The 21,530-nt window shown below is 35.6% G+C and overlaps 4 protein-coding genes and 1 long non-coding RNA gene across 8 annotated transcripts; 2 read left to right on the forward strand and 3 right to left on the reverse strand.

The window, feature by feature from the left end:
* Nucleotides 1–14: 14 nt before the first annotated feature.
* On the reverse strand, nucleotides 15–5,689 carry LOC145968625 (neuroguidin). 2 transcript variants are annotated; one of them, XM_083094241.1, is made up of 4 exons: nucleotides 5,389–5,689; nucleotides 4,174–4,711; nucleotides 3,672–4,022; nucleotides 15–3,591 (listed from the first exon to the last, which is right to left on the reverse strand). In XM_083094241.1, the coding sequence occupies exons 1-4, from the start codon at nucleotides 5,395–5,397 to the stop codon at nucleotides 3,566–3,568; spliced, it is 924 nt and encodes a 307-aa protein (XP_082950367.1). In that variant the 5' UTR covers nucleotides 5,398–5,689; the 3' UTR covers nucleotides 15–3,565. The 2 variants fall into 2 exon arrangements, with proteins under 2 accessions (XP_082950367.1, XP_082950368.1); XM_083094242.1 differs by lacking the exon at nucleotides 5,389–5,689 and adding an exon at nucleotides 4,816–5,362.
* A 747-nt stretch (nucleotides 5,690–6,436) lies between these two features.
* Tm9sf4 (transmembrane 9 superfamily protein member 4) lies at nucleotides 6,437–12,144 on the forward strand. 3 transcript variants are annotated; one of them, XM_083094235.1, is made up of 10 exons: nucleotides 6,437–6,676; nucleotides 7,264–7,511; nucleotides 7,634–7,780; nucleotides 7,856–8,011; nucleotides 8,210–8,484; nucleotides 8,784–9,002; nucleotides 9,081–9,238; nucleotides 9,427–9,686; nucleotides 9,815–9,998; nucleotides 10,207–12,144. In XM_083094235.1, exons 1-10 carry the CDS (start codon nucleotides 6,674–6,676, stop codon nucleotides 10,444–10,446), a joined length of 1,890 nt encoding a protein of 629 aa, XP_082950361.1. In that variant the 5' UTR covers nucleotides 6,437–6,673; the 3' UTR covers nucleotides 10,447–12,144. The 3 variants fall into 3 exon arrangements, with proteins under 3 accessions (XP_082950361.1, XP_082950359.1, XP_082950360.1); XM_083094233.1 differs by lacking the exon at nucleotides 6,437–6,676 and adding an exon at nucleotides 6,735–6,959; XM_083094234.1 differs by lacking the exon at nucleotides 6,437–6,676 and having other exon boundaries at nucleotides 7,258–7,511.
* Nucleotides 10,925–14,289, reverse strand: Pgap5 (Per1-like protein PGAP5). The gene is made up of 9 exons (XM_083094237.1): nucleotides 14,053–14,289; nucleotides 13,828–13,970; nucleotides 13,652–13,722; nucleotides 13,445–13,585; nucleotides 13,142–13,309; nucleotides 12,983–13,068; nucleotides 12,723–12,845; nucleotides 12,492–12,632; nucleotides 10,925–12,120 (listed from the first exon to the last, which is right to left on the reverse strand). The coding sequence occupies exons 1-9, from the start codon at nucleotides 14,158–14,160 to the stop codon at nucleotides 11,959–11,961; spliced, it is 1,143 nt and encodes a 380-aa protein (XP_082950363.1). The 5' UTR covers nucleotides 14,161–14,289; the 3' UTR covers nucleotides 10,925–11,958.
* Nucleotides 14,290–14,576: 287 nt separating this feature from the next.
* On the reverse strand, nucleotides 14,577–18,246 carry Cdc6 (Cell division cycle 6). Its single transcript, XM_083094236.1, has 5 exons — nucleotides 18,003–18,246; nucleotides 17,558–17,890; nucleotides 16,220–17,239; nucleotides 15,535–15,746; nucleotides 14,577–15,357 (listed from the first exon to the last, which is right to left on the reverse strand). The coding sequence occupies exons 2-5, from the start codon at nucleotides 17,859–17,861 to the stop codon at nucleotides 15,124–15,126; spliced, it is 1,770 nt and encodes a 589-aa protein (XP_082950362.1). The 5' UTR covers nucleotides 17,862–17,890; nucleotides 18,003–18,246; the 3' UTR covers nucleotides 14,577–15,123.
* On the forward strand, nucleotides 15,034–19,744 carry LOC145968627 (uncharacterized). Its single transcript, XR_014437799.1, has 5 exons — nucleotides 15,034–15,048; nucleotides 15,134–15,206; nucleotides 18,893–19,082; nucleotides 19,378–19,492; nucleotides 19,578–19,744. It is a non-coding gene; the product is annotated as an uncharacterized LOC145968627 (long non-coding RNA).
* The last annotated feature ends 1,786 nt before the right edge of the window (nucleotides 19,745–21,530 follow it).

Here is a 21,530-nt window from a genome sequence, read left to right on the forward strand (position 1 = left end):
ATATGCAATAGGCATTTCGTGACATTGAAAACATTTTATTCAGTCAGTAAGAAGCATTCTACATGATGATAATAATAATCATAGTATAATCCGTGATAATAATAATAATAATAATTAATAATCATAATTCATTCGTAATAACCACAATTTGTAAATGTACAAGGTAAACACACACATTCTCTCTTTCTCTCTCTCTCACTTTCTCTCCCTTTATTTTTCTCTCTCGCTCTTCTTTCTCGCAATTATCTCTTTCGCTCACATACGTTGAGAAATGTCATTTATATAGTACACATAAAATTACAGAGAGAAAAATTCACCAATATATAAATCAAACATCGTACTCTCTCTTCAAAGACTATGAATGTAGTCAATAAATCATCCCTATCATCATCTCGTCTCTGCTGCAAAGATACTTTTCTTCTTGATACTTTTCTTTCTTTCTTTCATTTTTTTCAGTTCGGCATTCGGCAGCGTTGTTGGATTTGAAGGACTACTTCTCTTAAAAATCCGCAGCGGCAACGCTCTTACACAATACACTTTTCTAATACATTTGTACATTTGTAGGTCCGTCTCTCTTTTAATCCTGAGAAACACAGTGTGGATCTTCAAGTGCACAAAATCGATCGGTGAATTTATCGCTCTCTCTCTTTCTCTCTCTCTCTCTCTTTTGTACTGAAACGTACTTGTAGAATGAACAAAGGAATTTAAATACAAGCTGCATTCTTCTGTAATAACAGTCTCAACAAATAGAAATCTCTAAATTTCCACAAAATTTCTTGTTGATAAAATTAATAAAAACTTCTTATTCTCGTGTCTCTCAGGATTATCATATATAGAGGCGATATTTCATACTCGAGAATAAAAATCTACACGAATAAAAGTCTATTATACGCGCATCTCTCGACGAAGCGAGATTTTGCGATCCCGTAAAAAATAACGTCGGTGGCCGGTACGTGTGTAGAAAAAAAAAATGTATAAGTTGTCCGCTGTGGAGTTTATTTTTCTTTTATTACTGTAAATCCATATTTCTATTGATTTGAGGTAGTGTATTAAATGTAATAATCCTATTACCTTGCTGCTTCTATATGTTGCGTGTGGATATGTGTGTATCGTATGAATACTCCTTTCGCGCATCTTATCACACTTGCGACCGCGAGCCCAAAGTACATATATATGTATACATATATGCGTGTGTGTATGTGTGTGTACGTATAAAAAATCCAGCGTATATAGAATACAAATATTTCAGGCCTTGTAGGAGGAGTATGTTTCGTCTATTGCAAAAAATCTCGTTCGCTATTGATACACTATTGGTAATCGGCAGTAATCGAAACTTGAGAGTCACAAAGATCGGAATTGTATCTTCCCTTTTGGGCTCGTAATTCGCGTCGGTCATAAGTGCGCTTCACAAAATTATCATCTATGCAACGAAGCCCGAGGACGCCGAATATCGGACAGATTCGAGACGTTCCATCGTTTTCGCGCGCGCGACGAACAATCGTTATCAGCCGCGTGTGTGATTCTTTAGAAGAGCGAAGAAGAAGTCCGTCCGTACAAAATTCGGCGTCTTCAAGCTTCATTTTCTTTTAATACCAAATACGACAAGGCTGCTGACATTAGGCTTGCTAGCACTTTGTAAATAATGCCCAGCGATTGTGCTATTTTGTTTAAGTTTCTCTTTAACTATTATTTCATGAATAATCATTATCACATTTTTTCTTTTTTTTTTCTCCTTTAATTAATTCGTTCTCGCAGAGATCGTCGGAGAGAGAGAGGGGGAGGGCGTGCGACACATCGTCGGCGCCGCGCCAAGTTGGCTCAATCTATGAACACTTCTGTAAAAAATATAATATCTATGGATGGTTGAGCCCTTGGCCAGCATACGCAGCGAAGTCCGAGTTTAGTTTACTTTTTCGCGGAGGAAGAAGGGGGAAGGGGGGTTGAAGGGAGATCACTTCTGCACGGAATATGAGCAATATGAGCTATATAACGCATATATTTCTAACGTATATAGTCTCTGTATAGAACAACGTATATGTCGCTCGACTCTTCTCGCTATTTTAAAAAGGAACATTTCACACTCGCGGGGGGAACGCAAACGAGGCTCCCACCCGCTCATTGATACACGATAACAACGTTAAAAAAATGCAACCTATATATTTAAGGGGGATCGATTAACGCGATTCCTCCCCCTCCTCCCACGATTCCATGCGCGCGGTTTGATTGTACAAATATCCTATTTTATCGGTTTGCAGAAGTGATTATCGCCCTAAAGTCCTTTTTCCTTTGTTCGTTTGTACGTTCGTCCGTCCGTTCGTCTATTCTTATCGTATGTGTGATATGACAGGCTCTCCCCCCTCTCTCTCTCTCTCTTTTTCTCTCCGAGAAATCAAACAATCAGTCAATCAAAATCAAATCTGAGAACATGACGACAATTTTGAATTTTGACACGCTCGTGTTATCCTTATATTACCATCAATATAAGTTTAACGACTTAAATCCAACGCAAAAACAACATATATATAAATACAATGCACAAGCACATTGTAATAATAATAATAAAAGAAAAGAGAAATGAAACTTAACGTAAAAACATGACTCACATCCAAATATTTTTATAATAGCCTCAACAGTTTCACCAGGGGAAAAACACAAACGAAACATACATATAATATAGTAAAACTAGTAACTACTTCACTACTCTAAGACAGCGAGAAAATCCTAAGACATGCGATATCGACGAAATATCGTTTTTTGCTTGTTTTTTCTTTCTTTTTGCTCGTTTTACAAGTTGCGTCGACTGTGTGCAAAGTTCCTAGAGATAAATGTGTTTCTTTTTTGTCTCCTCTTCTCTCGTTTCTTCTTTTTTTAATCTTGAATTTTCCAACTTGTGCTGAATGTCTTGTGATTTTTACGCTTTCCATTAACAATTAATTCAATATCGCGTCTCTCCTGCTATGCGTTTACTGATTTCCTCCCTTCTCTTTCCCTATATAGCCGGAGAATATTTCAAAATAAAGCAGAAAAATGTTCTGCTTTCAACTTTTACGTGTAATTCACAATTTTCAATCTTGGAGCCGTTAATCCGCTACTCGATCCAACATTACGATACAATATTACCCTATTACGACACATAATTTCCATTAAGCTCGTATGTGCCATCGTGTTTGACGTCGTTTCACTCGCCACATTTACGCTCGCGTAGAATACCATTCTTTTTGCGATGGATCTCATCTCTCAACTCCACAGATCAAAATTGATCTCTCTCAGACAACAGTTAAAGATTAAAATCATTATTAACTAGAATTATCAATTACACGACCATTAGTATGTCTTATACAGTAATAAATTACCATCGTGCTATTTTTACTCCGTCGACACGTTGCCCTTTTTTTTAAATTACTAGACGTTACGACGTTATTTTTAGCTTAACTTAGTAACGAGTATTAGTGGCATCTGCTTTTTGTTTCGAAGAAGAAATCGAATAAATTTATTTTTTGCCTTTTACCTTAATCGTTAATGCTGTATGAAACTCCAGGTCTCGCCAAAGTCCCGAAGTTATTACTTAATGATGCCGCTTTTTCTTGAAACCTGCAATAAATTTCGTGACTTTAGTGCTCTTTTATCTCACCAATTTCGCGTTTTGCGAAATTTATCGCGAAAAGTCTTACTCTTTTTAGCCTTGCCCTTCCTCTGAGCTTTTCTCTTTTTGGCGGATTTGGCGGATGACTCGCCGAAAGTGGTGATCTCTTCGCCGAGAGTGCCCAGAGTCGTCATCTGACGACGCCTGTGTTTCTCTTGCTTGGTGACAGGCAAGCGTGTCATATAATTCTCTTCGTATTCAATCTTCCGTTTATCCTCGTGCACCAAAATCGCCCGCTTCTCGCCCAGACCCTGGCTGTCTTCCACAGGCGCGTCTAGATACTCCTCCTTCAACTCTCGCAAAACTGTGTTCGATACAGCACGTCTACGAGCTCTCTCGCTGGCCTTGCGCATCTTCTCCGCCATTGTTTCATCGCCATCTGAAGAAATTACATTTTATTACAACATAATTAACAAATTAGCAGCCGAGTAAGCCCAAGAAATTTAAATGTCATATATCAAAAAGTAGCCGATAAGAAAAATTAATATCTCATACATATTAAATATATAAATATTTTTATTAGAACCGACCATAATGGACCGCAGCGAGTTTCGGCGGCACATAAACGTTAGACTTCCTAGACTGTTGCGTTGTTGATTTGAAGCCATCCGTCTCCTCCTCCTGATCGCTGTCGGAGTCTTCGCCGTCGAGCTTTGCGACCAGCGCATCGGGATTCGCCCTAAAGTTACTGGGGTCGTCGCTATTGATGGTACCGGTTACCGCAGTCTTGACGAGCTTATCTATTTGGTACTTGAGCTTGTGATCTATTGGTCGGATTTTCTCTAGGACAGTCCTGATCTCGATCAGACGATCGATCGACGGATCACCCTCGATACGCTCGCCGGAACATTTTCTCAATACCACGTAGGTGAGATTGATGAGATAGGAGAGTAACATGTGATACTTCATCTCGAGAAAACTCAGACCCTTATCCGTGGAGATCTCGCCGTTCTTCACGCGCACCAGCATATTGTCCACGAGCTGGTTCACCTGCAGAACATTGGCATTCATCTCTCCCAGCAGGCGGAACGCCTGTGGGAGATCCCTCTGCTCCATCTCGTCGATAGCCTGCAAGACGCATCGTCGGGATTATTAAAAATATAATCATATGGTAATCATATAATGACAGAAAAAAAAAAATAAAAATGACAAATTAATTTTACGAGTCTTACGATCATCGCGATAAGCTTCCGCGCGATTCTCCAGAGTTTCCGAGAGATTCAGCGCGCGACGTCTTGTTTATTTACGTCGGATCCGATCTCCGCACTCATAGGTTAAGCACGGGGACGAGGAGCGAAAGAGCTTTTCCGGCGAAACGCTCGTTCGAGCGGCGAGTCTCGCGCGGAGGGCGACGAGAGCCCGTGTAAAAACCCGTCGCGAATCGCGTACGTCCCGTCAACGGCGGTGTTTCATTCAAAAAACGTGAAACGCGACGGATTTCGCTCGTGAAAACGCGCTCGGCGGGCGATTTCGTTGGGATTTTCGGCGAGAACAACCGTCCCCGGCTCACCCGCGATGATTGTCCCGGGAAAAATGTCCGCCCCGGGACGAAAGTACGGGAAAAAAGCGCAATAATCTGCTGCCATCTTTCCTATTTACTAATGGATGACAGAGGTGGAGGAAAGAAGGGAAAAAAAAAAACAATCAAAAATTCCCGACGCGAGAACCGACGCGAGAAACGCGGACGGATTCGCGCGGCGCGGCCGAAAAACACGAGGATAACACGCCGCGGCGACGTCGCTCACCTGCACCATGCTTCCGCGTGGAAAATCAGCCCGACAGACGCATATCCAAACAACGTAACTTGTAATTAAACGAGTCCCCACGTGGGACGATATTTTCCTCTTTTCGGGGAAGAGTGGGGGGGTGTATTTTTTCGCTCGGAAAAGTCTCGTCAGTGGAGCGACCGTCGCGCGGATCGTCGACGGGATCCGCGACGGTAGCGTCGTCCAGGACACGCTCCCCCGGCACCGATTGACGCGCGGCGATTTTTCCGGACTCGGCGAACCGTCGACCGCGTCACCTCGTCAAACGTCAAAATTGCGTTCGGTCTCTCAACGAGACGGGACTTCCGCTCGCGCGACGTCGACGCCGAGAGGCGCCATCTCCGAACGCGAATATTTATTTCTTTATTTATTTATTTCGCTATTGGAAATATACCAAGATGTTCTCTCTGTCGCGCTATTATCGATAGGAAATGCGGGGAGACTCGGAAAGTTTATTTCCATCTTGGAAATACTTTTTTCAAATCGCGCTTCAGTTTTCGCGGATCTCGCGTTTCCGTCCGTCTGGCGTGTCTAGGGACTTTTATCCCCTAAACTACTACCGTTGGCGCGCCGACGCTTCGCCGCCAACTTCGGATCGTACGATTTTCCGACGCATGCGTAGATGCCGGGTGGCCGGCCGGTCACGTGACTGTTGCCTTGACAGCCACGTGCTTTGATGCGGCGCCTCCTGGGATCTATAAAAATTGTTTATATATTCTTCATTATTCAAGTAATTATAATTACAATTGTTAACGATTCTTTCATTACGATATAATATTATATATAGTATTATAATAAGATTTAGAAAGGAAAAATAATCGCAATAATTCGAATACATTTCAAATCTTGTATTAATTATATTAATATCAAAATTTTACTTATTATCATTTATATATCGTTTATATAATTTATTATCGTTATTTATCGTGACGTTCAACAAACTTAATTGCGATAAAAATCTTCAAGCTATTTCTTTCTTCGATATATATTTTATTCTACATTTTTTCATTGAAGGAAAGAGAGAGAAAGACCTATTGTAAGTTGCGGTACTGCGCACGCGTCGGAAAAGCGATCCCAGAATCGTCGCGCGCATGCGCGAAAAGAGGGCCTGTCTATCAACACTACGGTCTTGACGTGACATCGCGGTGTGCGAATTTGAGGTGGCGACGAGATCGAGGACGAGAAACTGTGCGAGTGAAAGAGAGAGAGAGGGAAAAACGGCGTGGCGCGCCTTCGTAAAAAGTAACGATACGAATCGCGTAGAATGGTAGGTGCGATTTTCTGGCCGGTCCTGGCAAGGTTCCCCGATTTCGATCTCGTGAAATTAACGCTTCGCGTGCCACGCGGATTACGACACAACCTTTCGTGTTTCACGACTGTGCGAGGCGCATCTCGCCGCGTGCGAGCCGCTGTCAAACTGCGCGATTGATAGGACGATTTACGGCGTCGATTATCTCCTGTGTTCCTCCTTCTTTTCGTCTCCCGTTTCTACCTTGTACGGCGCCTGAACTATGCGACACACGTACACGTCTAATGATTCACTTCGCTATGTATGTTTGTGTTTACGCAATTGCGTGTGTCACTAGATTCGCATAAGAAGGAGTCTGTCGTATAAATTAGATAAAAAAAAAAAGGACGATAAAAGTCGGATATAATAGTCTATTGACGAAAAGATGTGTTGTAGCACTTGTTGCATAAGCGAATGATTTTTTTTTCATAATAAAATACTGATTTCTTTGCACGCGAACAAAATGTTCTGCTTCCCGCAAATCTTACCGGTTTATTCTCAATATATATATTTTGCAATGTTATTTATGCAATTTTAATATCAATCAATTGTATTTGCCGATGCAGGGAAGATTACAGAGGCATGGTGCTGTATTAGTGATAATATCCCTCTTATTGGAAATCAATGGCTTCTATGTACCTGGAGTCGCTCCAGTGGAGTTCAAAAAGGGCCAGAAGATTGATGTTAAAGCTGTCAAAATGACCAGCATCCATACGCAATTACCATATGAATATTACTCTCTTCCCTTTTGTCGACCCAAGAAAGAAATTGTTTACAAGTCTGAAAATTTGGGTGAAGTGCTGCGAGGTGACAGGCACGATATTTTTTTTTTTATTTTAGGAAATTTTATTCTTCGACTTTTTTATTATTATAAATTTAATCTTATTATTTTAATTTTTATTATTATAAACTTAATTATTTTCATTTTCTTTTCAGGATTGTAAATACTCCATATGAGGTTGTAATGGGAGAAGATATCAATTGTAAATTGTTATGTCACGGCCCATCCATCTTGATGACCTGGAACGAAGCTGAATCCCAGCACGTTATCCAGATGGTTCAGCACGAATATTTTGTCCATTTGTTAGAGCATTTTATTGTTATACTTGTTTAAGAAAAGAAGAATACTGTTTTTGCTCATCTCTAAATTTTTTTCAGATTAATAGATAATTTACCAGCAGCTACTAGAAAGAAACACAAAGAGACAAATAATGTGATTGTTTATCAAGGATATCGCTTGGGTGGAATAATAAATGATCAAGTGTACATCAACAATTATCTTAAACTAATATTAAGCTATCACAAACACGGCGAGTTAGTATCCATTTTATACAGCTCTCTGTATAATTCAATTTCAAATTTATTTAAATATATACAAGAGTTTAAACTAAATCGAATAGGAAGATTTAATAGTTAAAATCGAGTAAATTAAAAATAACAATAAGAAAAAGAAGCATAAAAAGAGAAATAACTTAAAAACTTATTATTTCTTTCTTACTTGTATAAATGTAGGGACGAATTTAGAGTAGTTGGATTCGAGGTGGAAACTCGATCCGTTGACACATCTCAATTAAAGTTCGACGGGAATACCTGTATAGTACCGAACGAAGCGAGCCCGCAGTTTGTCAATCCCAAAGGCACAAGCCTCCAGTTTCTATATTCGGTTGAATGGAAAAAATCGGACGTGAGTTGGGCAAGCAGATGGGACGTGTATCTGGGCATGAGCGATGTCGAGATTCATTGGTTCTCGATCATCAATTCCCTCATTGTCGTCTTCTTTTTATCTGGTAATATAATCACTATAATTTGACTCTTTTAAAATCCTTATATTTGAGAAACATTTCACTTTTAAAAACTTTGTATTTGAGATCACTTGCATTTAGTTTCTCACAAACTTTTCTGTTACAATATTTTTAAACATTCTATCATATTATGTATCAATCTAATATTAAATTATTATATGTGAAATGTGATTTTCAGAAAACAAGATATACACTTAATTATAAGTATTTAATAATATCCATATATTTCAGAATACTACACGTTAATCATTTGTTAATTTTTTAATTGTATGTTAATTGCTCAGGAATCCTGACAATGATCATGGTGAGGACGCTTAGAAGAGACATTGCTCGTTATAATGCAGGCGAAAGCGACAGTTTGGCTGGTCTGGACGAAACGATCGAGGAGACTGGTTGGAAGCTAGTCCACGGAGATGTGTTTCGACCGCCAACCAACTCGCGTTTATTTGCTGCCGTGATCGGCAGTGGCATTCAAATTTTCTTTATGGCTCTGATCACGATATGTAAGAGTATAATTAAATTTTCAATGATTCAGTGTAAAAATTATATGATGATTATATATTTTCTGTCTGTTTCTGCAGTCTTTGCAATGTTGGGGATGCTATCGCCAGCGAGTCGAGGTGCCTTGGGCACTTGTGCGATATTTTTGTACGTGTTTTCCGGTTTGATCGCCGGCTATTTCTCAGCGCGATTGTACAAAACGATGCGAGGTCGAGAATGGAGAAGAGCCGCCCTGCTGGTAAAATTTAATAGATTATTTATGACAATATAAATGTGTTTACATATTTATATAACATTCGTATTTTTCTATACCTACATATATAATTAATTTTCTTCTAATTCTCTCTATAATTAATAATGAAACAAAGCATCTAATTCTAACAGCAATTGCTATTTTATATTTTTAAAATTAATATTGTACTACAGACGGCGACCTTTTATCCTGGTATAGTCTTCACGACATGTTTCTTCCTAAATTTCTTCATATGGGGAAAACACAGTTCCGGTGCAGTCCCCTTTACCACCATGATAGCTCTGCTGTGCCTCTGGTTTGGCATCTCACTACCTCTTGTCTATCTCGGTTACTTCTTCGGCTACCGTAAACAGCCCTTCACACATCCAGTTAGAACGAATCAAATCCCCAGACAAGTTCCTGACCAGTTGTGGTACATGAATCCAATATTATGGTAAGTTTAAAAAAGATTAAACTTTAACTTATTTTAATTTTGTTGCCAAGTATCATTATTAAAAATTTATATTATGCAATCCGTTTATATATGAATACATTAATTAGATCAATTTTTCTTATTTGCAGTACTTTAATGGCTGGAATCTTGCCGTTTGGTGCAGTATTCATAGAACTCTTTTTCATCTTGACTGCACTGTGGGAAAATCAATTCTACTACCTCTTTGGATTTTTATTCCTTGTTTTCTGCATCCTTATAATTTCGTGTTCGCAGATATCGATAGTCATGGTCTACTTCCAGTTGTGCGGCGAAGTAAGTATAAGAAAATTAAAAAACCATGTTTTTCTCTTTGATTAATTTGTAATATTTTATTCGATATTTTTTATCTTTTTCTTCAAAATTGTAAAGTGAATATAGTTTTATACTTTAATCATTTGCAATTTGACAGTACATTCCTTTCATTTTCCGAGTTTGTATCAGTACTAATATCTTGATTTCTACACTTTAATTTCATCTACAGGATTATAGATGGTGGTGGCGGAGTTTCATCGTGAGCGGCGGATCAGCGGTTTACGTGCTGGCGTATTCCATCTTTTACTTCGTCACCAAACTGGAAATTACCGAACTAGTACCAACCCTCATGTATTTTGGCTACACCGCGCTGATGGTCCTCACATTCTGGTTATTGACCGGTACGATCGGTTTCTTTGCCGCGTATGCTTTCATCAGAAAGATATACGCGGCTGTCAAGATAGACTAGTCAAAATTATCACTAATAGAGTAATGCGAGTGAATAAATAGATTTTTAATTTAATTAAGAGAAAATGAGAGAGAGAGAGAGAGAGAGAAAGAGATACGATTTAAGTTTTTTGTATAGAAACAATAGGTGAAATAAGTGGATGCATTTACATCTTCCACGGAATTTCGAAACTGCAAATATTTGCATAGAATTTTGTGAGTGAAATATGTACATGAATATTTGATGTGTCAAATATATAGGATTTCTATTTTCTGTTTATCACCTGTCATCATGACTGCAATGGAAGCTCCTTATTCATCATAAAGCTTACATCATGTACACAAACTGTCACAAATATAGAAATTATAAGGAGCAATCGGAAAAAAAATATATTGAAAAATTAATACATTTTTAAAGAGGAAATATGTTTTATAGATTTAACATATTTTTTATTTTATATTAAATATTTACATTAAATAGAAATAGTGCTTTTTTTACATTTGTTAATTTTTTTTCCATTTTATTTACTTTATGTGTAATTTTTCTATTTTTGTGAAAAATGATTGTACCGAATTGTGGAATTAAGGAAATATATATGTATGAGGAATATATTGAATTAAGAATATATATGAATAAGGAATAAAAAAATGTAAAGCTTCCATTGTACAATACATATACTATTTTATTTCACTTTTAGTGTCGCGCGTTTTTCTCTAAGTAAGTACTTATGATCTATGACACACATTCACACGAGAAAATAATCTATAAAATTCATCAACAGATTCATGTTGGCTATATCAATATCGTTCCTTGTCTCATCGAGAGAGAACAAGCATATACAATTGTGTAAAAATATTCAAGTAATGTGATATTAGTGACAGTCAATGTGCGAAAGTATTATATAGTCTATAATGAATGAGCCAGTCTAAAGTATTATTCGTTTTGGTTTTCTTTTCAGTAAACGTTTTACATGCAATTTTGCAGTTGTCTCGGCCGATCGTTGTTGTAATAATAAGCATATATGCAATGAGTAAGAATAATGATACAAAGTTTGTGTATTTACATTCGCAATTAGTCGGCAATTATATTTTTTCATTCCTTACTTTTAGATATCACTGTTGGAAACTTTGAGCGTTCAATTTCATTAAACTTTTACTTGTAATATCGGTATTTTTTTGTGACACATGTATAGTATCCGTCAATATTTTATATATATATATATATATATAATTTGTTGATAAATGTGTCTTGTGTCTTATGTTTTCTGTAGTAAAGTTCTATGTACATCGAAATTGATATTGATTATCGTTATAAATAATTATACATATACCTATATATATATATTACAAAGTATTTTATACAATTACTAATGTAAATAATATGCAAATGATAGTGTGTATGAAAAATGTATACAAATTTGTCTCTATCACTTCAAGAATTATAGCCTTTATAAATTGCATTGTATATAGAATTATTATAACGCTGGTTCGTGTTTTAACATCACAATTGAACTTGTCATGACAGAGGAATTATTCAAGGCATCTTTAAACGAGAGTACGCATGCCGTCTCGGTCTGAGTTTTATAATCAAATATATCAGTACACATGTAAGGCTAACCTTATAAATAATAATCACGGTAGATTCTACAGGCATGTAACACTTTGAAACAGAATAATTGCTTGGAGTGAACGTACCCTGGAATAAAAATATTCACAGATATATTGTGTTCCAAATAGAGATAATCCATCAAAAGCCATAATTTTATAATATAAGATATTCTAATTAAGAATTTCGATTACTATCTTCTCTGAAGATTTCAGATTGAAATACTAGAATCATCAAATAGATAAGAATATAAATTAAGTTATAAATTAAGAAATATTTATTGAAATATTTTTTGGTAATAGATATCCCTTAAATTATTATTTAGAGATCTCTATTTTTCATCTTTTATTTAGATTATTTATTTATTTCATAAAACTATATAAGAATTATTGAAAATCTTGTTTCAAAAATAAGAGACATTGACTACTAATGTTAATATCGAAATCAGAGTCAAGATTTACCATTAGAAGAGACGGATTGACTTTATTGCGCCAGCTAAAGGACGGGATGGTAAATTCCAGAACGTCGTCCCGATGTATTCTTCTGCAACCATGATGAGTATGTCCGGCAACTATCAGTCGTGGATTCAAGATATCTAGAAGCTAATGAAACAAAATTGTTCAATTTTGCATCAATGTTATTATGTTCTCCGTATATGATCGCAATCTATGAAATTGTCAGATAATATGTACTTGTTCCGAGGCTTCCTTTGATAAACATTCCCATCGTTCTCGAAACTTTATGGCCTTTATCTCATCGGGGGCCTGATCCAACTCGTTACAGATCTCGTCTGATTCTCGATACATCGGATAATGCTGAAATAAAAAAAGACCGATATATCTGTCTGCTTTTTTAATCTAGAAATTAATCTTATATATTTAGAATTTTTCTATTTCTTATGTGTTACTTGTAAAAATAAGACAAAAATTAATATACATGTAGTATAACTAACTTGTAACAATATAGGCCTACTATATCTGGCTATCGCGCTGGCATTGCGGCAATCGTTGCTCATCTTTCTCGCACATTTCAAATCTTCTGTAATGTAATATGTAAAGATTTATATAACGATTAATCAACTAAAAGAATCTTGGCTAGTACACGAGCTCACGGGCAATCTTATTCACCGCGATCTCAGTGGGTCGGCACAGAAAACAGCCATCCCCTTCCAACGCCATGCTGTTGATCAACACGAAATGATTGTCCCTTATACTCAGTCGCCGCACACTTGGGCTTTTCAAGCTGTTAATAAAACGCTGATTACGATATGGCGTGATTGCTGAAAGTTAAATAAAAAATGTAGTTGAAAAATATGATTGGAAATATATTTTTTTAATCCAATTTAATTGCAAAGCATGGATGATTTTATTATTTACTGGGACAAATTCAGATGGGAGTGTACTCTTTACCTTACCATAATGAAATCCCATATCATGATTCCCAGCAACGACATAGAGACGTGTGTCCTTGGGTACATGAAACAGGGAATGAAATCTTTGTATATAGTTTTCAAACTCTGTGGAGCTGCACCATTGTCCCTCATCGAAGACATCACCTAAATATTATATTGAAGAAAAACAATGATTCTTTTGAGAAAGAATGTCAATATAAGCATATGTACCTAATATAAAAACCACCTCTGGTCCATGTATTGACATCATAGTTTGGAATACTCTGTACATTTGCCATTCTCTGAAATAATGAATCTCAATAAATTCTCTTTTAATAAATATTATATGACACAAACAATATGCAAAATCCAATATATTCTTAATATATAACTTAAGGGATACAAACCTTCGTAACTTATCGAACCAGTGACCTTCTCTGGGCCCTAATAAATGAGTGTCCGCAATGAACATTGCTTTGACAGGTCTGTCTGTTGCTTCTGTATGTAGAGCTAGGTCTTCTTTTTGAGGGTTTAAAACAGGCCATTGACACTAGAACCACAGATTAGAATTATTTCTAAACCTTGTCAAGGACAGATCTATTCCTATTAAAGATATTATGATAGAGACTCACCTGTATAAGTACTATATAATATATAAGATATTCACAGAAAAATAGGATAAATAATAAAGCTAAAACCACGTATAAAAGCGTTGGGAGTAGTTTTCCAAAATGTATCATCTTTAAGATTTGATATAACTAATCAAGATTGTATATTAAACCGTTAATTACGTTATTTTTTGCTCATTTTAGTAGGGCTAAAAATGCAAGCATAAACAAGGACTCTCAGTTTAACCTAGCCTGACCCTCTTTAACTGTACTTAACTTTACATGATCGTGCATAGGACATCACGGGCCCATTCCTCTTTCGGTCACAGATAAACTTGTTTCTTTTATGTTAATTTAAACTTTATTGCAAAAATAAGTATACAAAAAAATTGAGAGAGAATTGATTATCAATATAATTACTGTCTTTAAAACATGTAATTTTTTTCCGTTTCCATTTCCCCAACTATATTCAAAAAATTTAATGAATTTTGAAAGTAAATGAAATAATATGCAGACTCTTGAAATATAAGCTTACAGTTTTATAAAGAAGGCATAAATAAAAAATATAAGTGAATAAAAATTTCATTCTATATATTCTATTCGACATAAATATTTGTACATAAAATATTTTCGCATTTTCTGCAATATCGTATATCACGCTCAATATATTTCGTACAAATTTTAATTAATTTTACACGACAAAATATACAAATTCGCGCAGTCTTACACATAAGTAAAGTCAATTCATTCAGTCATTCAGTCAACTCGTCATATCTTGGACGTGTTCCAAAATTCACTACCAGCGCTGAAAATCTATAGTTCACGTTACGTATATTATATATTTTCAGCACTGGCAGTGAATTTTGGAACATAGGCCTTGTTGAGTAATACAACATGATATAGAGACGTTTATGGTAACAAAGAAATTTTAACGCGTTAACGATACAATGCGGCTATTAAAAAAATAAAAATATATAAAAAATGATAGTGATGTAACAATCGCGATGTTTTCCACACTATGTATGTAAAATATAAAAAGAGCTATAAAATATAAATTAGAGATATAACAAATATTATTTAATTTCTCTAATTATTCTACAAACAGCTTGTGTCGTTAATTATCTCGGCCATCATCTGTTTGTCCTGCAAGGCTGCGTCCAGTTCCTCCTGATCCCATTGTAAGTTTACTTTGCACAAACGCGCCTCCTTTCTGCCTACTACTCTTAGGATGCCCCTGGTCTCTATCAACGAGCACAGGTTCACAAATTCAGAATCGTCAACGGCGAATATATTGCGCTTCTTGCAAACTTTTTTATACACCTCGTGCAACTGAAACATGTAAAAGTGCTGTATAAGAAAGGAACACTTGCAGTGATAATAATGTATTATATTATTATTGGTATATAATTAAATATTTTTAATTATATATTATAAATTTAGTAAATGAATTACACAATTCTATATTTGCTTATAACAAAACTCTAACATGAATTGTAACCAACTTACTTTTCCTACGGTAACATCTTTGTTTCTTCCTTTATTTAGGATAAGTAATAGAGAACAGAGTAACAATTTCTGTTGAAGAGGAAAAGTCTCCTGTTCTTGGTCGATATTCTGTGTGCCACCATAGACTCCATTTAAAATTGTAACTACCTCTTTTAAGTCGACTGGCTTTTCTGTTACTTCCACCTCTTGCTTCAAAGGTTCTATGTTTGTGTCTAAGTTAAAAAAAAAGAGAAAATTGGATATATGTATTGAATTATTCTAATTTCCTATTTGTATGTTATTTATATTACATTTTTCATTAATATATATAGTACTCTCTAAAAGTGAATCAGTGTATTATCACTGATTTACAGTGCTTATAACTGCTTGTAATCAGTGACTATTTACTGTTTTTCAGTGATAATACACTGATTCACTGATTACTGTTTTTCAGTGATAATACACTGATTCACTTTAGTGAAAGTAGTATATATACTACTTTCACTAAAGTGAATCAGTGTATTATCACTGAAAAACAGTAAATAGTCACTGATTACAAGCAGTTATAAGCACTGTAAATCAGTGATAATACACTGATTCACTTTTAGAGAGTATTAATGTTTCCATATTTATGACTTATTCACCTTCATATCATTTTATGTTGCATTGTATGCATGATCTATTGTATTTAAAAAGAATTAGTTACCATTGTCGTTTGTTGGACGTAACACCTGTGCCACTTGATGCGACTCTGCCAATTCCACCACTCTTCTGCTGATATCCAGGGCTCTTCTGATATCCCCGGAGATGGCGGCTACTTTGCCCGCGAGCAATTGTATCGCGGACGGTGTAAACACGCCGTTCGCGTTCACCTGATTCAGTCTCGAGGATATTATATCAGATATCTGTTGCTTAGTATATGGTGCAAAGTGCATCAACATTGGCTTCAGTTCGCATCTGGCCTGCAATCTGGGTAATATCCTGTCAGTCAGATCCAGAGCATTGGCGATTCCAACGAGAATCAGCTTGGAATTCGGTATAGATGGCCACTCGAATATGGAATATAACACTGACTGTTTTTTGCTCTCCAATTGATCTATCTCGTCCAACACTAGGAGCAACATCGATTTCTTGGATGTTAAATATCTCTCTATAATGGCCTTGCCATTCTTCCCTGACTTTGTCGCGGTGGTTATGGCCAGCTCTTGGATTATTTTCGCGTATATGGCAGCTGCAGACTTCATGCTGATGCAATTGATATAGACTATCTTGAGTTTGGATTTTAAGTCTGACTGCCGCATGATTTTAAATAGGCTGGCAGTTTTTCCAGTGCCTGGAGGACCTGAAACATACAGGGAACCCGACGTTCCTTGCTCCAGATGTCTCTGAAAAAATGCTTGTAGCTTGGCTAACTCTTCTTCCCTTCCAGGCAGCTCTTCCGTTTCAGAACTGTGCAATGCTTTACGCGCATTCTGATACTTATTGGATCCAAATACTGAATTGAATAATAATGAATTACAATTTAATTCGTCTTCCTCTTCTTTGGAGTGGGATTTAAATAATTGCTTAGGATTTAATCTGCCTTCTTTTGCAGTGGATAGCTCTAATTTGTTCAGAAGAGTAGATGGAGTCAAGGAAGATTTGTCTTTTCCTTGCGATTTGTCTCCTTCTTGCGATCTATTTCTTCTCTGCTTATGTGGAGAAGGAGAGAGAAGGTATAATTGTTCTGAAAGAAGGTATAATTTGTCAGTTTCATAACAATAAATAAAATCTAAATTAAAAATAAAGCAAAAAATAACAACATACATAATTGCCCTAAATTACAAGAGAGTTTCACGGTACGAGTTAATTTATAAAAAGTAAAATTAAATAAAATATGAAGTAATATTTTTTACCATTTGTCAGTTTTCATAATGAAATATAAATTAAAAATAAAGCAAAAAATAACAACATACATAATTACCCTAAATTACAAGAGAGTTTCACAGTACGAGTTAATTTATAAAAAGTAAAATTAAATAAAATATGAAATAATATTTTTTACCATCTACTTCGCCGCTACATTTGCGACGTCTCGATCTCGGCGTATTGTTTAAGCTGCTCGTTCGCCTGTCATCGATTATCCTCTTTTGCTCTTCCGTCCTGCTGTTCTCGATATCGGACTCGGACTCGGACTCGGATTCGCTGCTAGTCAAAGTGACGATCTTCTTCACAGTCGGGGTATACTTGCACGGCGTGTATCTCGCCGTTGCGTTTGTAAAGTCTTCCTTTGCGACGTCATCTTTTCGACCGTAAAAATTGCACTTCTTCCGTATGGGAAAAGAAATGCTGGTCTGCGTGGTCGACATCGCGCTCCAAAAAATCCGTCGATGCGTTTCTTGAATGAAAGTAAGATTAAGCGCAAGAATACGTCACGTGGAAAGGATAAAGGGAGTCGACGATCCCTTTTCGTCGAGGAAGCGACAGGATTCGATAGAATATTCGCGTACCTTTTCGAGATCTTTCCCTCGTGGAAACAACGTGATCGCGAGCTTGGAACCGATTCTCGTGCAAAATATCGTTATATTTATTCGAGTTTAATCTTCCCGAAATGTTCCTCGAAATCGTCGAATGTCCACGCCACTAATAAATCACGCGATGACCGAATTCGTGAACGGGACACGTCATTTACCGCGCAACAAGTGCACCGGCCGATCGTTCAGCTGTGTTGCAATTTTGGCGGGACGGACTTTAAACGCGGGAAAACAACGGAACGCGGAATCGCGAAACGTGGACTCGGAATATATATACGAACGTAGGGCATTGGTAAAATAATGCAAGAAGGTCAAACTGTCAGAGGATTCGTCGATAGACACATGGCGACTTATCGACCAATCGAGACAAGGGAAACAAAAATTCCTTCGTCCTGATTGGTCAATTAAAACTTCCGAGTATTTACCGGAATTTATTGGGTGGCACCCGTTTGGCCACGTCGTCAATTGGCCAATTCAAAATAGAGCTCTCTGATTGGTCAATCGTTGCTAGGCACATGTCGATATGATTGGCTGTGGTTAAATGAAGCGCTCCCGAATTTATTTCGCAAACCGAACGAATTTTCAATAATTATATTAAAAATATTATATTTAATATTAAATATAATATTAAAAAATATATTAAATACTAAATATAATATTATTTATAGTAAAAAATATACAATATTAATTATGATAAAAAAATTCGATATATAATATAATAAATATAATAAATAAATATAATACAAAAATTGAACTTAATATTAAAATAGTAACTAAATAAAAAAATACTATTATTTATTATTTAAAATCGTCGAAAATGAATAGTTTCCTATTGTATGAAACGATACTCTTTCTTTCCAATCTAGGTACTTTGTTTAATTCATGCCGTATTCACCGCGCATGCTCGAATTCTGTCGCTTCTTTTTTCACTACGTCGTCTACGTCCATTTTCTCAGATGAATCCGTCGAGTGCAGTTGGTGTGCAACAAAATCCAAAATAATCGAGCGATTCTGAGGGCGATCTGAGATCTTTTAATCTATAAGATGAGAGCTAAGGTGAGCCGATTTTCGTTATCATCGATCATTATTATTTTTCTCGGGTATATACAATTGTTTCGTGGTGAGAAATATGTGTGTTCAAGTATGGCAGCTTGTATTACGAATTTTATGTCGACATGCTGACAACAATTACGGAAAGAGTCTCCTTGTATCACATCAATAGGCTTATAATTTAATTAAGCTTGCCGTTTATCGTTATTTCAAGCGAATCTCTTGTTTCATAATTTTGTTCCTTGCTGATTTCGTGAGTCATCATAACCTCGACTAACGGCGTGTTTAATTTAATTTATAGTGGCGTAAGAAGAGGATGCGCAGGCTAAAGCGCAAAAGGAGGAAGATGCGTGCGAGGTCCAAGTAAACAATCTCGTACGTGCAAACACCTATGCACGTATATATATATAAGCTCTGTAAGTATAAATTTTACTTCACATCATAAGCAAATCTACTTATCCGTATATAATTTAATTTTTCTGTTCTTCGCAATTATTTTAGCCGTGGGAAGAATAGACTTGTGATAGTTTCATCAACTTTTCCAACTATACTTTCAGCTATGACGAAAATTCCAACGAAGACCTGTTCAATGGATGTGTTTTTCGCATAGAGAGCATTTTATATATGTAAATCTTGGTTGGTTAAATGCAGCGACTATTCAAGATAAACTTACTGCTTTATATTTGAAACTTCTTCCCGTCCTCTCTTCCTATAAATGCAATTTCTTTTATTTTAAGTTATACATAAATTTATGAATTTATAGAATATTATGTAAAGATAAAATTCAGATCATTTGTATTTTTCAATTTCTGATATATTGATGTAAAACAATCTTGATTTACGAGCTGGTATGTAATGTGTATACAGAAAATTGAAAGAACTATATAATCTACTTAATTATTTAAGAATGTCGTACAAAATTAAATATTCAGGAAATATAATTTTATATACTTATTTATCTTTCTTATAAAACTAATAATATTGGAAGTAGACAAAGTAATTCAGAATAAAGAATTTTGTACACATATATATATATATTAAAATTTTATATATTATATATATAAATTTTTTTATACATATAAAATATATTAAAGTTATATATATATATGGTGTTATTTTTATTTTCAATATGTATATAATACACACTTAACCTAACTTACAACCTAACCTAACATTGCTTTTGGCCGGATTTGGTGTATTGCTCGAGATGCGCATCCTAAGAAATTTGCTTCGCGCTCGACGAATATCGCGCAAATCTTTCAGCAGTAATCGTACACAATTACTAACGTACTCGCAATTGAAATTGACGAGGCAATTCGCGAGTAAGCCGGATAGAAAACCTGGTGACTACGATGCATCTAAAGAGAACGATGATAACCTCCCGACCGCTATTAATATGAAATACAAAGCCTTCCACGACGAGGATGCGGATGTTATTCTAGACGTGAGCGAGGAGTTGCAGAAAATCAGTCTCGAGGAAATAAGCAAGCAGGAAGTTCATGATCCTTACGCCGATATAAATTTAAGCCGTGAGTGCAAATCTAAAGAAGTCACATGATAATGCGTGTAAGAATTGTATCAGAGGATTTTTCAAAATAATTAATAATAATTTTATAATTATAACTCTTATTTATATCATAATACATTAAATATTTATAACAATATTTTGATAAAGTGTAATATACTTATTAATGATAATAGTTGTAGAGTGTATTTATCGCAAAAAGAATATGACGAGTATAAAATGAAATTTGATAACAATTTATAATAGATATAGTAATAATAATAATAAGATTTATATGTGTGTTAGACGGTACTACTGGTGTATATGATATCGAGGATCTTGTTGCTCTGCTGGAGAGGGATAAGGCAAAGAACATCTTTGTCGCTAAAGTACCAAAAGAATATGCTTATGTGGACTACATTGTTGTGGTGACTGGAAAATCGCAAAAGCATATGAATGCTCTTGCTACTTTTGTACGCAAAGTTTATAAACAAAAGAGATATCCGACCGATTTGATACCCAAAATTGAAGGACAGGACTCGCAAGATTGGGTAGCTCTAGATTTAGGTAGATAAATTTCTTTCTAAATTTAAAAATATATTGATGTGTATTTATAAGTCTTTTCCGTGCTTCACAAGTCTTTTTTAAATATTTTCTGGATTTATAGCAATTTGAAAATGCCCCCTTAACAAAAATTTGTCCATATATTTATATAATTATATGAAAAAGTTTTGAAAAAAAAAGTTTTTTAGTTGTATATTAAGAGATCAAAATAAAATGTATAATCAATAAACATACAAACAGAAGAGATTAATAATATAGTGCATATGCAGTTGAACGTGAATATATCGTGTATAAACATTGTTGTAGACTCAAAGAAGCTTATAAATTCATCAATCTTTTGAATTGTTAATTATTAAAATAAATTTTAAATCATTATTTATTGTAGG

Source organism: Camponotus vicinus, unplaced genomic scaffold, assembly GCF_025532165.1.
Source record: "Camponotus vicinus isolate PSW18456_S1 unplaced genomic scaffold, iyCamVici1.0 SCAF_3, whole genome shotgun sequence".
Lineage (NCBI taxonomy): Eukaryota > Metazoa > Arthropoda > Insecta > Hymenoptera > Formicidae > Camponotus > Camponotus vicinus.